Genomic DNA, 12,918 nt, shown 5'->3' with positions numbered 1-12,918 from the left:
CTCAGATCTTTGGATTATGCCATATGTTTTAATAAAAGAAACCCTACTACATTGTTGCTGTTGTCTCTAATACTGTGTATGAGCAAAAATTAATGAATTGTTATTCCCATATAAAAACTGATGTACTCAATTATAGTTCATTATATGTTCTGATTATTGGTATCTTCTGTGGTTAACTCTACTCTGTTGATTGCCCTGGAAACTGTAGAGCCTTAAAACTATTCTTGCGAAATAGAATAAAAATAATAATCTTGATAAATATTCAGGAGCTATATACAATGCTTAACTGTGTTCATTCATGAGAAACCAAATACAGTACTTTGGGTTTAGTTCAGCAACTTGTACACCGAGAACAAAATCAGAATGAAAGAATTAGTGAATGTTACATGTCAGAATAAAACTTACCAAATTCCTTAGGCACAGTAATTGAATATTGACAAGTCTGCCCAACGGTGTAGTTTTGAGGGTAATTTGGTGATAAAACTACTCCATCTGAACCAATATACTGGCCCCCACAGGGAGCTGGAAAAAAGAAAATGTGAAAACATTAAACCGAGGGAAAGTGCTATTGAACTCATCACATTTAATGTGCTGGCAGTGCATGTTTGCTCAGAAGTTAAGTCCCACTGTGTGCAAAAACCCTGTGTGGGAAACCCACAAGCAAGGTTCAAGCACGAGAACACTCTTCCCTCCTATGATTTCCAGCATTCCAGGCATTCCAAAGCATTGCTGCCTCTGAATGTGGAAGCAAAGCACAGCCATCACAGCTAGTAGCCTTCAGTAGCCTTATGCTGTTAGAACCACCAAACTTTGGGAATTAGGAAGGCACTGATGCTTGTGTGGCATCAATAAAGACATACCTGTTCACTCAGGTGTTTTTAGCCACTACTACAAGTTTTAGCCACTACTACAAGTTCTTTAGCATCTTTTGTTTTTAAAAAAGACAATGTTTTAGTTGCATGTCTCAACAGAATGTTTTATTATTCTGTTTATTGTGTGTGTGTATATATATATCAGTGGCGTAGGAAGCGGCAATCATGACGCGCACCCGGGGGCGGGGCGTCACTACATAGTGCACATGTGCAGCTTTGCTACGTACGACGCATGCGTCAATGTGTGTGTGTGTGTGTGTGTGTGTGTGTGTGTGTGTGTGTGTGTATTCCTGTGAAGTGTTCTGGTATTCTCTGACTGAAAAATGGTTTCCAAATTATTTAAATAAATAAATAAAATTTTGCTAAGATATATAGGATACCGTAATTTTAATGGCAAAACAGAGATATTAATGTCCATGACGGATCATGTGCTCTGTGGGTTTTGCTGACATCCCTCCACATGATTATGTATGCTGGGATTTGTGACAATAATAAATAAATAAAAATCACACTTTTTTTTTACATCGGGTAAATAATTCTTCAGTGCTGGCATTGGAGTTCCAGTACTTTGACATATCCATCCCCTGTCACCTACAAACACTGACAATTTCAGAACGGCCAAACAGAACAAAAATGTTTCAGCTCAGGGTGAAGAATAAGGGATTGTGCTGAAGGTTTTGCAGCAGTGGTGGATTTTTCAGAGGGATTTGAAGTTGGAGAAGCAGAAAAGGGAAGCTGCAACATGGGCGGGACATCTTTGTCTGTGTTGTCTGTTCCAACAGTCAGGTAATTGCCGGAGGGCTGTCTGCTGCGTCTGCCTGAGGGAGAGACGTAGCTTTGCTTCTATTTCTCTAAGTGAGTTAGTTTGTTTCTTGTTTTAAGTTTGTGATTCCTTTTATGAGAACTGCTTTTACTTTATTATATTTTGTAACACTTTGTTAAACCTGTTTGCTTAACTATTCTTATTAATAAATAGTCAAAAAGGATTTCTGTTAAGTTTGTTCTTTCCTGAGCCGCATTGTCAATCTGGTTCCTACGCTGCTTGGTTACCGACCAGATCTGTGTTAAAGTAATAAGTCGTGATTTGCTGGTAAAGGGAAATCGCTGGTGGCAGCTACCGTTGGTTCTGATTCTCCAGTTAGCCCAACCAGTCATAGCTTAGTTGTCCAAAAGCAGGGGTGCCAGCCCAACTCTGGAGGGGGGTGGGTGGCACCGGGTAAAGGACAGACGAAAGGTGACTGGGGGCTAACATGACATGGTATACCAGCCAGGCAACAAGAGCAGAACACTTTAAATTAGCACATACAATTGAATAAGTTACTCCTAATACTGAAGCATCCAATGAAACTTGGGGCCATAGACTGATGGAAAAATGCTTTGCACTTCTCATTCGAACAGTGGCATGTCACTAAGTCGAGTTAAGAGAGAAGAGTTCCTTTATAGTTCATACAACTCCAAATATTCCTGAGGAAACTGACATGGAAAGATCACTGGCTGAGAATGCTTAAGCTGTTTTTAGAATGTCTTAAAACACGTTTTGTTTTCTTAATGTATATGACTTTTGTGTCTAGTGCCCTGGACTCCTTCAAAGCTAAAGCTAAAGGACCCCTGACAGTTAAGTCCAGTCGCAAATGACTCTGGGGTTGCGGCGCTCATCTTGCTTTACTGGCTGAGGGAGCCGACGTTTGTCTGTAGACAGCTTCTGGGTCATGTGGCCAGCATGACTAAGCCGCTTCTGCCGAAACCAGAGAAGCACACGGAAATGCCATTTACCTTCCCGCCGGAGCGGTGCCTATTTATCTACTTGCACTTTGACGTGCTTTCAAACTGCTAGGTGGGCAGGAGGGACTGAGCAATGGGAGCTCACCCTGTCGCCGAACCACCGACCTTCTGATCAGCAAGCCCTAGGCTCAGTAGTTTAGACCACAGTGCCACACGCATCCCTTGGACCCCTTTAGGAGAGAATGTAAATAGAATCATAATCATCTTGTGTAGTACTAGCTAGAAGTAGCAGCGACAGGAGGAAAAGGCAGGGAATCAACTGATTGTTTTCATAATGGATGTATGCAACGAATGAGGTCCCATGAAGCTGTGTTAGAAAGCCCATTACACTCCATAGAGAGTAGTGGGGGTTGCGGACGAGCTCAAAAGAAATCTGGGAGGGGGTGGGCTGTAGTTAGGATGAGTCATGGGGCGTGTCGCAGTTTTGATTGACAGCAGTCTTTTACTTAACACACAGTTGCTTTTGTTTTTAGCTCACTCTCGGCAAGCCTTCGAATCTCCCACCCGCCCGCCGCTGTTCCTTTAGGCTTTAGTCGACACTGCTTGCCCGTTCGTGGGGGTCGCCTGTATTCAGGGGCCCAGTAGGAATTTTGCCACTTGGCTGATTGGCTGTTGCCATTTGGTTTTTGCCTACTGCCAAGCAACTTGTCACAACTTGTTAGGTTGGCCGTTAGGCTTTGGTTAAAAATTGGTATAGGAGGGGCATGGCATAAAAATGCCTACCCCCTCCCCTTAACTTGCTCCTTATAGAAGTATTCCGTTAAAGGAATCCTGGGGCTCAGGGACTCTAGTCCATTCATCCTGCCATAGGCAAGGATGGTGCGGCCATTACAGAGCTGAGCCTTGGGGAACATTCCTTGGGAGAGGAGAGTGCCTCTGAACAGTACCTCCAATCCATTGGGGTGTTTACTTGACTTACCTACCATTAGGTAAGTCAGAGCTGGTCCTGACCCAAAAGGGGATCAGATGGAGATGTTCCTAACCCAAATGGGTCAGATGGAATTGGTCCTGCCCAACCCAGGCAGATGGAATGGTCCTGACCCAACGTGGGTCAGATGGAAATGGTCCTGTCCCTTAGAGTGGACAGATGGATTAACCAAAGGCTAAGCCAACACTCAGAATTAAAATGTATTTTGAATAAAGTTGTGGTCAAAATAATGCCAAAAACCCAAACCTAAAATATCGTGTCAGTTGTGAGTTATTTTTGGGATTTCTGGGAGCTTCGTCACGCAACTGGTATTATTAAACTGATTTATAATTGATTTAATAAATCAGGAATGAATACTGAAGAAGCCAACATGGCAGAGGATACCAAGCAGATTGTGAACTTCTCAAAAAGCATAGGTGTCTGGGCAACAGAATGGCAGATTAGATTCAATGTATATGTCTACTTTAAATGCAAAGTGATGTACTTGAAATAGATATATGCAAGTTGATGGGGTCTAAATTGGCTGTCACTACTCAAGGAAAAGATCTCGAGGTCACGGTGGAAAGCTTATTGAAAACATCAGCTCACTTTGCTGTGACAGTGAAAAGGAAATTTTGATGTTAGGATTATTATGAACGAAACAAAAAAATAGATGCCAAATATTACTATGCTATTATATAAATTTATGGTGGACTCAAGTTAAGAATATGGTCTGTAGTTATGGTCTAAAAAAAAATACTGTATTGCTTTATTATATTTCTGGGAAACCTATGGAACAGGGCAATCAAAATGATCAGCAGGTTAGAGAATCTTCTCTGCAGAGAAAACCTTAAAAGGTCCAAGCTTTTTTTTTTTTACTTTAGAAAAAAGAAGATGGTAATGGGAAGCACAGTAGATATTACTCTTTCCCACAATGCAGTCACCCAGTGAAGTTGATTGACAGTAGGTTCAGAGCAAACAAAGTAATGTGTTTCTTCATATAATTCCTAATTAATTTACAGAATAAATTACCCCACAATGTAGTGATGATCACTAGTTTAGATGGTTTTTTAAAAAAGGATTAGACAAATGTGTAGAGTACATTTAAATAAAAATTCTTGTCAATGGCTATTAACCTTTATATAAAAAAATGGAACTCCATATTCAGTATGCTTCTCATTGCCCACTAAGGTGAAAAAAACAGCTCAGTTCTGTGCAAACTCCACAGATGCCTCTGCCTGGTAAGTGCTGACAGCATGCAGCTCAAGGAGCATTTTGATGGTGGTCTGATGCAGAAATAATAGCATTTTAGTGAATAACTCTGAAGGTGAGTTGTGTTTCCTCCTGCTGCTCCTTCTATTAATCCTCCTTCCCAGCTGTGTGCTGGGTCCTGCACAGAACTTTGAAGTGAACTATGTTACAATTTTTTCTTCTTCCTTTTTGGATGAGGACATTTTTGAGAAGGGAAAATGGATGGATAAATATATTAAAATTCCTGAAATCAACCAAGGCGGTCCATTTATGCCCAAACATGATGAGCCACTGAATCTACCATGATTTCTGTTCAAATACAGGCACTTCTATATCTCCCTTGCCAAAACAAACAAACAAAACCAGGGTTTTTTTGGGGGGGGGGGATAATTTAGATTAGGAAAATATGGCACAGGGAGAGTTAAGCTGGAAGCCTATAAAAATTTTACCTGAGGTTAACGCCCATTGAACTTTATGTGGCGTAAACAAAAATAGGATTGCACTGTTAAATGGCCGCTTCTCCAGCTCTACTTCCCCGATCTGATTCAAACCATAGATCTGGCTTATGCAATGTAACAAACAGGCCTAAGGTTGTTCCGAATCACTGTTGCACAATCAACTTAATTGTACAAGTTAGTTCCATTCTGCAAAAATGATTTCCAAACTTGTATGGAACATATATCCTTGAGCAAATGTGAGGTTTTTAGCTTTGAAAGCAGAAAATGAGAATATCCCTGGAAACTTGATATTACAGAAGCCTTTGTGTGCAGAGAAGCAAGTGACACCACTCTCAGATTTTCTTCCCTCAAATAGCACTAAGAAAATAAATAGTGATTTAGACTGAAATCCTCAACACATCCCTTCCCTAGTTACCATGAAACATCCTTGAACATAACTGTGTGCAAGTCTGCAGTCTGTGTGCAGCAAGATCTCTGTGGCACCAAGGTGCTAATTTGCCACTTCTCTGATGTATGCACATTTCACAGCTTCTCAACTGCAGCTTCGAAGAATGATATTCCCCATTCGAAAAACTCAGTGGTTTAAAAAAGACAGAAGGACATTTTCACCCACATGAGAAGCCTCCTCCTTCAACTTCTGCCATCTTCTCCTCCCCATGAGAGCTTGTGTGCCACATCTCATGCCATTCTGGCATGGTCCCTTGGCCCTCAAGAGTTACTTTGCAGGCGGAAAAGACTAGTTGCATGAACTGAATTCTGGTTACTCTTTGTTGGATCCAAGACTATCTATCTATATTAGAGCTGGGCAAAGGAATAAAACCAGCCTTATAAAAAACAAAACAAAAGAACAACAACAACACGATTTCAGGGATAGGTGAGAGAAAATGTGGCCTGACATTTTTCAGGGGAAGGACAACTTTCTCATGTGATGCTACAGAGTAATAGTGTGTGCTTATAGCTGGAAATATGTATGCATTTTATAGCCCAGTGGGATTCTGCTGCAATGTTTGCTTGGAACACAGAAATGGAGTTGTCAGCAATCAGATGAAAGATGCCCATTATTTGCCAAAGGCTGCATCTTTCTTGTAGCTGCCAAGAGTTTTTTCTAGCAAGTAACAACATTCTCTTTAGATTTTAAACCTACATTCATATCCTGCTTTGAGACATAAAAGCTTTCAAGCTAAATTATAGGGAATAGCAGTTTTTTCAAGAAATAGAAATCCAGCATACTGCTTTCAAAATAATTCTAAATATAGTGCAATCCTGTAAGAGCCACTTCTTCAATGAGGCCTGCTTCCAAGATGTGCAGAATTCCAGCTTTAAGGTGCAATCCAAACTCCCCACTGCCTCCAGGGCTCTGCAGAGAGGTAGAGTCCCTGTCGCATCGTTCCATTGGCTGCAGAAAGGGGGCGGGATTATTGGGCCTGATGTCATACAGTTGCCCAAGCCCCCCCCCCCTTGAAAAGCCCCATTCGGGGTCTTTCCATTAGCTCCTGCCAGCAGGGAACTGCCAGTAGGCTGCACACCTGTCTGTTCAACAACCGGTGGGAGGACAACTCAGCCTGAAGAACTGAATGGAGTGACATCTCCACTCAATCCAACCCTTGAGACTGGTGTAAGGGGTGGTGGAGGTAGTAGTAGTTGGACTGCTCTGTCAATGTATTCACTCGTGAAGTAATTAATGTTTCAATAGGCTTCAGTATCTGGTTTTTAACCTTTTATACACCCATCAATCAAAGGCTTTATACTAACCCCCATCTCATGCAACGAAACCATGAGCTAACCTTGAGGAATTATTTTCTGTTTTTAAACTGTATTGATATTTACTACTTTAAAATGTACTGGCATATCATCAACATCAGCATCGTCATTGACAATCATCATCAGCAACAATACTGCATCACCATCGGCAAATACCTCTGGGAGGAAAACTAATAATTTGGAGAAATTTCAGTAAGTCTTTAGATAAATAAGAAATGACAGAGAGAGAAAATCTTTCGCAGTTTATTGATTTAAGACATCTGTGTTTTCCCTCAGTGCAACCAGCATATTTTAAGTTATTTAAATATAAAAACACAACAATTTGTGCTTCACTTTCAATAAAACTCCATTAAGAACTCCATTCTGCCACAGAATGTCACTAAGGGCTCGTCGACACTTCTGCCTGTTCCATGCCTAGAAAGCACAGGTCCAAACCGTTTTTCGCTGGTTGTGTGTCAGAGCAGTTTTCCCTTTGCCCCACTGCATTCCCCTAGAAAACCAACACTTTAGCAATAAATCAGAACAAATTTGATGGATGTTTGCTCCAATTCAGCACTAAACCTGGGGGAAAGCAGCAGATGGGCAAATGGAAGTATTGATGAGCCCTAGGGCAAGAACAGCTTATCAATTGGAGGCTGGCAGGGCCATTCACCTGCCTTTGCTAAATTAGAATTAGGTTCAACAGGATCTTCTTCATCTGCTAACTGAAGCAAGATTTAGGAACATAACATAGAAAGCTGCCTGCTATCTCATAGGACTATTTGCTCATCTAGTCCCATATTGTTTACTCTGACTGAGAGAAGCCTTGTGGGATCTCAGGAAATAGTATTTCACTTCCACTCACTACCTGATTCTTTTAACTGGAGACACAAGGGATTGAACCTGGGATATTGCAGAGTTGGGCACTCAATAAAGATGGGTTCCTCCCCCAAAACACACTCCAGCTTTTCCTTTCCTTATATCATCAGTAATGAGAACAGCAGTAAAGGTAAGCAGCAAGAGAAGGTAGGTTTTCTCCCCGCCCTACCCTGCCTTCCCCCATTGGCCCATCACACTGGCTCATGCTGGCTAATAGCATGGCAGTGCACATGGAACTTGTTCTTCCAACCTACAATTGCAGACCCCACTCAAGAGAAAGCACCCTCCGATTCAGTACATACCATTGCAAGATGGCAACACTCTGTTCCATGCAGGTTTTCCATCCGCGCCAATCACACAAGTGATAGTGGAAGGATCGATAATTTTGTAGCCAGAATCACACTGGTAAGTAACACTCGATCCGAGTTTAAAGTCTGCTCCAATTCTAGTTCCATTCATTATGTTGCCAGGGTCAAAACAAGCTTCCCGTGGTTTTTCTAATTAAAAAGAGAAAGAGAGAAGGAGAATTAAGGAATTAGGGATACCAGTCCACAAGCACTCGTGGGATAAAATGTAAGACTCAAGCTGAGCTTTCATGATAATCACTCTTCATTTGAGTACTCTTATCACTTCCAAATATATTAGAGAAGCAAAAACATGAAAGGGGAGGACAACAGGGTAGAGACCCCTATCTTTTCAGATAACAGTTGGTGGATGAATTAGAGCAGATCCACACCATACATTTAAAGCACACCCAGCACATATTTGAAGCACATAACTTCCCCCAAAGAATCTTGGGAAGTGTAGTTTATTAAGGGGGCTGCAAATTGTAGCTCCCTGAGGATGAAACTACAGTCCCCAGGATTCTTTAAGGGAAGTCATGTGCTTTATACATGTGCTCTATATGCCTGTTTCTCCAACTTACAAAGGGCCTCATGCTCTCTCAGAATATTGGTAACAAAGAGCGGCAAACAGCTGCAAGCCCGTAAATAGCCATGTATGAGAGTTAGGCTAAAGGGGGTGGTGGGCATGTAAAAAAGTTAAAGAATATTGGGGAATGATTTATAATGAGCTGAAAAAATGTTTAAAACAAGCTTCCCAAAAAGACCAGAGGCCTTTTTGTTAGGAATACTTCAGGCAGAGGTTCCCAGGTGTCAGAAAAAAATACGTATGTTTGCAACAATGGCGGCTCGAGTTTTCTTTTGTGAGGTCCCAGGCAAGGAGGACTGCCAACTTAAGATGACAGAATATGCAGGACTAGCATGTATAACATATATAATAAGAGAGCAAGAAGAACATGCATTCAAAGAGTGGTTTTTTTTTTTTTGCTAAGTATATGGAAAATAATCCCACACAGCTAAAAACTCTGGCACCATTAAGATAAATTCAACAGTGTAACTAATATTTGAGTGATGTAAAATTGGAAAACTCACTAAAATGGCTATAGTAAAATATGCAGGATTGATAGGTAAGTAAAAGGAACCACGGAAGGGGAAGGAGGGAATTCTTTGGATACTGGTATTATGTATAATGTTTATTTTGAAATGTAAAGCGGAAAACTTAATAAATATTATTGAGAGAGAGAGAGTTAGGCTAAAGGGAACAACTTAGGACAGGTGCCCATGCTTGCTTCAGGGCAAAGGGGAAAGGAACTAAGCTCACCCATGTCTTTGGCCTTAAAGCTATCACAGGGGATGGAGTGTCTTGAACTCTGGAAAGGAATGTGGTTTGCACATCTGGGGAATGGAAGAGGTGTGTGTCCTTTGTTGTTTGTTAGCCCTTACTGTAGCAGGTTGAACAATGAACAAATTTATTAACTGGAATAAATACAGGCCTGCAGCAGGCTTTCTGTTAGTCCAAGAAAAGACAATGAGAGTGGGAGTCTCCTGGGTCTAAGTATAAAATGTTTCCATATATAATCTGTTTAGTTAAGATATGCTTGGGGCTTTACTGGGCTAGTAAGAGTACTGGCCTAAGAGAAGGGAATCCTTTGCTTCTCTGAATGTGTAAATATGCTTATGTTTGCATGTGGAGAATGAAGTTTAGGTTTTTTTTAAAAATTGCTGATGTTCTGTAAATACAGAACTAAGAATGGTAATGTGTAACAGTAAGTAACATTTGAGAAGTTCAACTCTAGCTGAAGAAATCTGTTATTCTTTATGTTGCCAGAGCAATTAAAGGGATAATGAATAGAGACACTGTCCAAGAAACATGCCCCCCTTTTTTTTACCCATGCCAATGGCCAAAATCAAAATCAACAACTCAATAATACCAGTGGAGGGGTTACATCAAGTAATATGTTTAAATGTTGAAGGTATGTGTATTTCTAGAGACAATGGATATAACAAACATCATTAGCTGTACTGCTGGATAAGTGTTTCATAGCTGTATTTGTTTTAAAAACAATAAAAAATTGTTTGTTTGTTTTTTTTAAAAAAAATCAGTTCAGTTACAAGAAAGCTGTTTTAGGACTTAGTAGTTCAGTTAGAGCTTATACTTATTATACTGGACAGCGCAATTAGAATATTTGAATGGCCGGGTATTTAAAATTCTATTGGCACTCATTGGCTCATAATTATAGGTCAATGTGCTGGCAAACGTAGAGATAATTCAAACTCAGCAGTCGGAGAATCCTGACCGAAGTTCGATACAAGGGCAGCCATAGCATTGCTGAGGCTGTGTGTGGTCATTGTGGATGGTGAGAACAAACAAACAAATAAAAAAAACAACAGTATGGCAAATAACAATCAGAACAGGATGCACATGAAAGAGCCAAGCCTTACTATAGGAGCACAGCCTTAGAAAGCAGGCTGTGTGTATTAAGCACTAAAACAACTGAAACAACTGAATTTGTGACCTATATAAATTATACAAGTATGTATTTGCTTTTGGTGCATAATTTATTCCACTTCAGCTAGTAATATGGACAGGAAGAAAAATTATGAAGGGTGTTATGTACTGAGCTGAATCCTAGAACAATAGGATTCAGAATCAGCGGGAGCTACCCAATCCAACTCCAGGTGGAAGTGAATCCGCAACCTGATTGGCCTGCTGGAGCAGCCAATCAGGCGGCTGGCAGAAGTGAATCTGCTACCTGATTGGCCTGTAGGAGCAGCCAATCAGGCTGCAGGCAGAAGTCAATCCACAATATAATTGGCCCACAGGTGTAGCCCTGAAGTAGCCAATCACGCAAGGCCCATTGTGTAAATAATGTATATAAGCAGATGGTTTTGGGGAAAGAGCCATTCTTCTTCTCCTCTTCTCCTTGATGACTATGAGCTGAATAAAGAGCATGAAATTCACTCTCGACTCCGAGTACATTTCAAAGGGCACTGAAGCCCCACAGCTGGCATTTAAAAAGATTTAATTCCCTAAATTGTATCAGCATTTCAGAGCTGATTATGTACTATGTTTAAAGAACATTCTACGGAACCAGGGCCCTTTGAAGCATAACTTGAAGAATAGGAAATATATTGTAAGGGGGAAGGCTTACAGAGAATAGCCTCCCCTCATCAGGAGCAGCTCGTCTCCGAGCAGCAAGTCAAGAGAAGGGTCAGATGACAAGAAAGGGAGTGCCGGCCCTCGAGCAGCATCCAAGAGCCCTTGCTCCATAGGCAGAAAGAGAGGGAGGGGGAAAGAGGGGACAGGAGTCAGTCAGTCAGCAGGCCATCCCCCCCCCCACACCGGAACTGAGGCATCGGAGAAGAGGGAAGCGCTTCATGGTTTCAAGGCTCTTGTGTTGGTCTAAAACCCGGAAATCGCCAGTGCAGGAATCTGATTCGGAATGAGCAGACGTGAAATCTGCGGAACCTTACACTGTAAATAATGTGCACTAATAAAAGCATCTAAAAGACAAGCAGATGTGGGGGGTCGTTACTCAAGAGTAGCCACAACAACCCTGACATATATCTTACAAAATGCTCAGGGTTCTAGCCAGTCCAGTCCATTTTCCCTCCGTTTTCTCTCTATTCCCTGCCAAATATTCAATGGTGTATGTTATATGCATGGACCTCAGGGAGCATGGCTGTCCATTTAATGTAGGCAGGGGGGAGGGCTATCCCTTGTAGCCTTGCAGTGCAACATCCTTTTAACATCCTTTCTATACAGGATCATGTGAACCCCTTTGAACAAATGAGCATTGTTTTAGAATGTTTATATAACTATATTGATAAAGCAGTTGTGGTACACATGATTCGACTGGGCTTTTCCTCCTTTTCTTAAATTACACATCTGTCCTGTACATTTTGATACTATTTCCACAAAGAAACTAGAGCTGCTCTAAGGAGGAAAGGGCTTGGGGATTCTAAGCACATATGCAAACCCAAGCAAAGAAAAACAGCTAATGAGACAAGAGAAATCTGCATGTTCACAGTATCCTTTCAGAAACAACCCAAAAGGTATTATGCAAATGCCTATCTCCTGATTGGCTGGGAACGGCTGTCAGATAAAGCAGAAATATTCTCATTTTATATAGCTTCGAGAGATAAACAACATGTATGCAAATTGGTCTTCAAATAATCTGTACCCAGAATGTATGAAACTTATGTATTAAATAGATGTACATCATTTTCTCGTATTTAAATTGTGCAAGACATTTTTGATTGAGAAGATCTTCCCTCAACAGCAGCTCTCATTCTTTTTACTCAGCATAAAAGCCGTTTAGGCGTGCAACAAACAAGCAGACAAAAAGAAAGTAAGTGTATTCGTCAAATCAGAAGACCTTTCCAGAATTGGGATTCTAATGTGCACACTCCCCCCAAGAGAGATTCAGACTAAGACTATAGCATAAGCGGTTGCTTCTAGTATTGCCAGTTTATGAATGAAAGGCTTCTTCCATTCCTAGAAGGGACTTGGGTCCAGCAGTTTCTTATGCTGTTCTGAAGGTGAAAATGAGGAATCTCATTTCCCTTAGCACAAGATTCAGATGGGACCCAGAGCGCACATCTGGATCCAATGCTGTGGCTTATGTTGCATGGTACATTGGTCTCACTGCATCAATAAAATATATATTTTATATTATTTATTTTTT

General features: G+C 41.1%; 1 protein-coding gene across 1 annotated transcript in view; it reads right to left on the bottom strand.

Annotated features, from left to right (window-relative positions):
- Positions 1 to 12,918, bottom strand: part of CSMD1 (CUB and Sushi multiple domains 1) — a 946,508-nt gene that overhangs the window by 153,883 nt on the left and 779,707 nt on the right. The window contains exons 30-31 of the mRNA XM_035109950.3: positions 8,192 to 8,386; positions 406 to 522 (exon numbers count right to left, since the gene is read on the bottom strand). Of these exons, the coding sequence (XP_034965841.3) occupies positions 406 to 522; positions 8,192 to 8,386 (312 nt within the window). The remainder of the gene's footprint in view (positions 1 to 405; positions 523 to 8,191; positions 8,387 to 12,918) is intronic.

This window comes from Zootoca vivipara, chromosome 3, assembly GCF_965207765.1.
Source record: "Zootoca vivipara chromosome 3, rZooViv2.hap1.1, whole genome shotgun sequence".
Taxonomy (NCBI): Eukaryota; Metazoa; Chordata; class Lepidosauria; order Squamata; family Lacertidae; genus Zootoca; species Zootoca vivipara.
The sequence above is the reverse complement of the archived record's forward strand: the minus strand, read 5'-3'. Positions and strand labels throughout refer to the sequence as shown.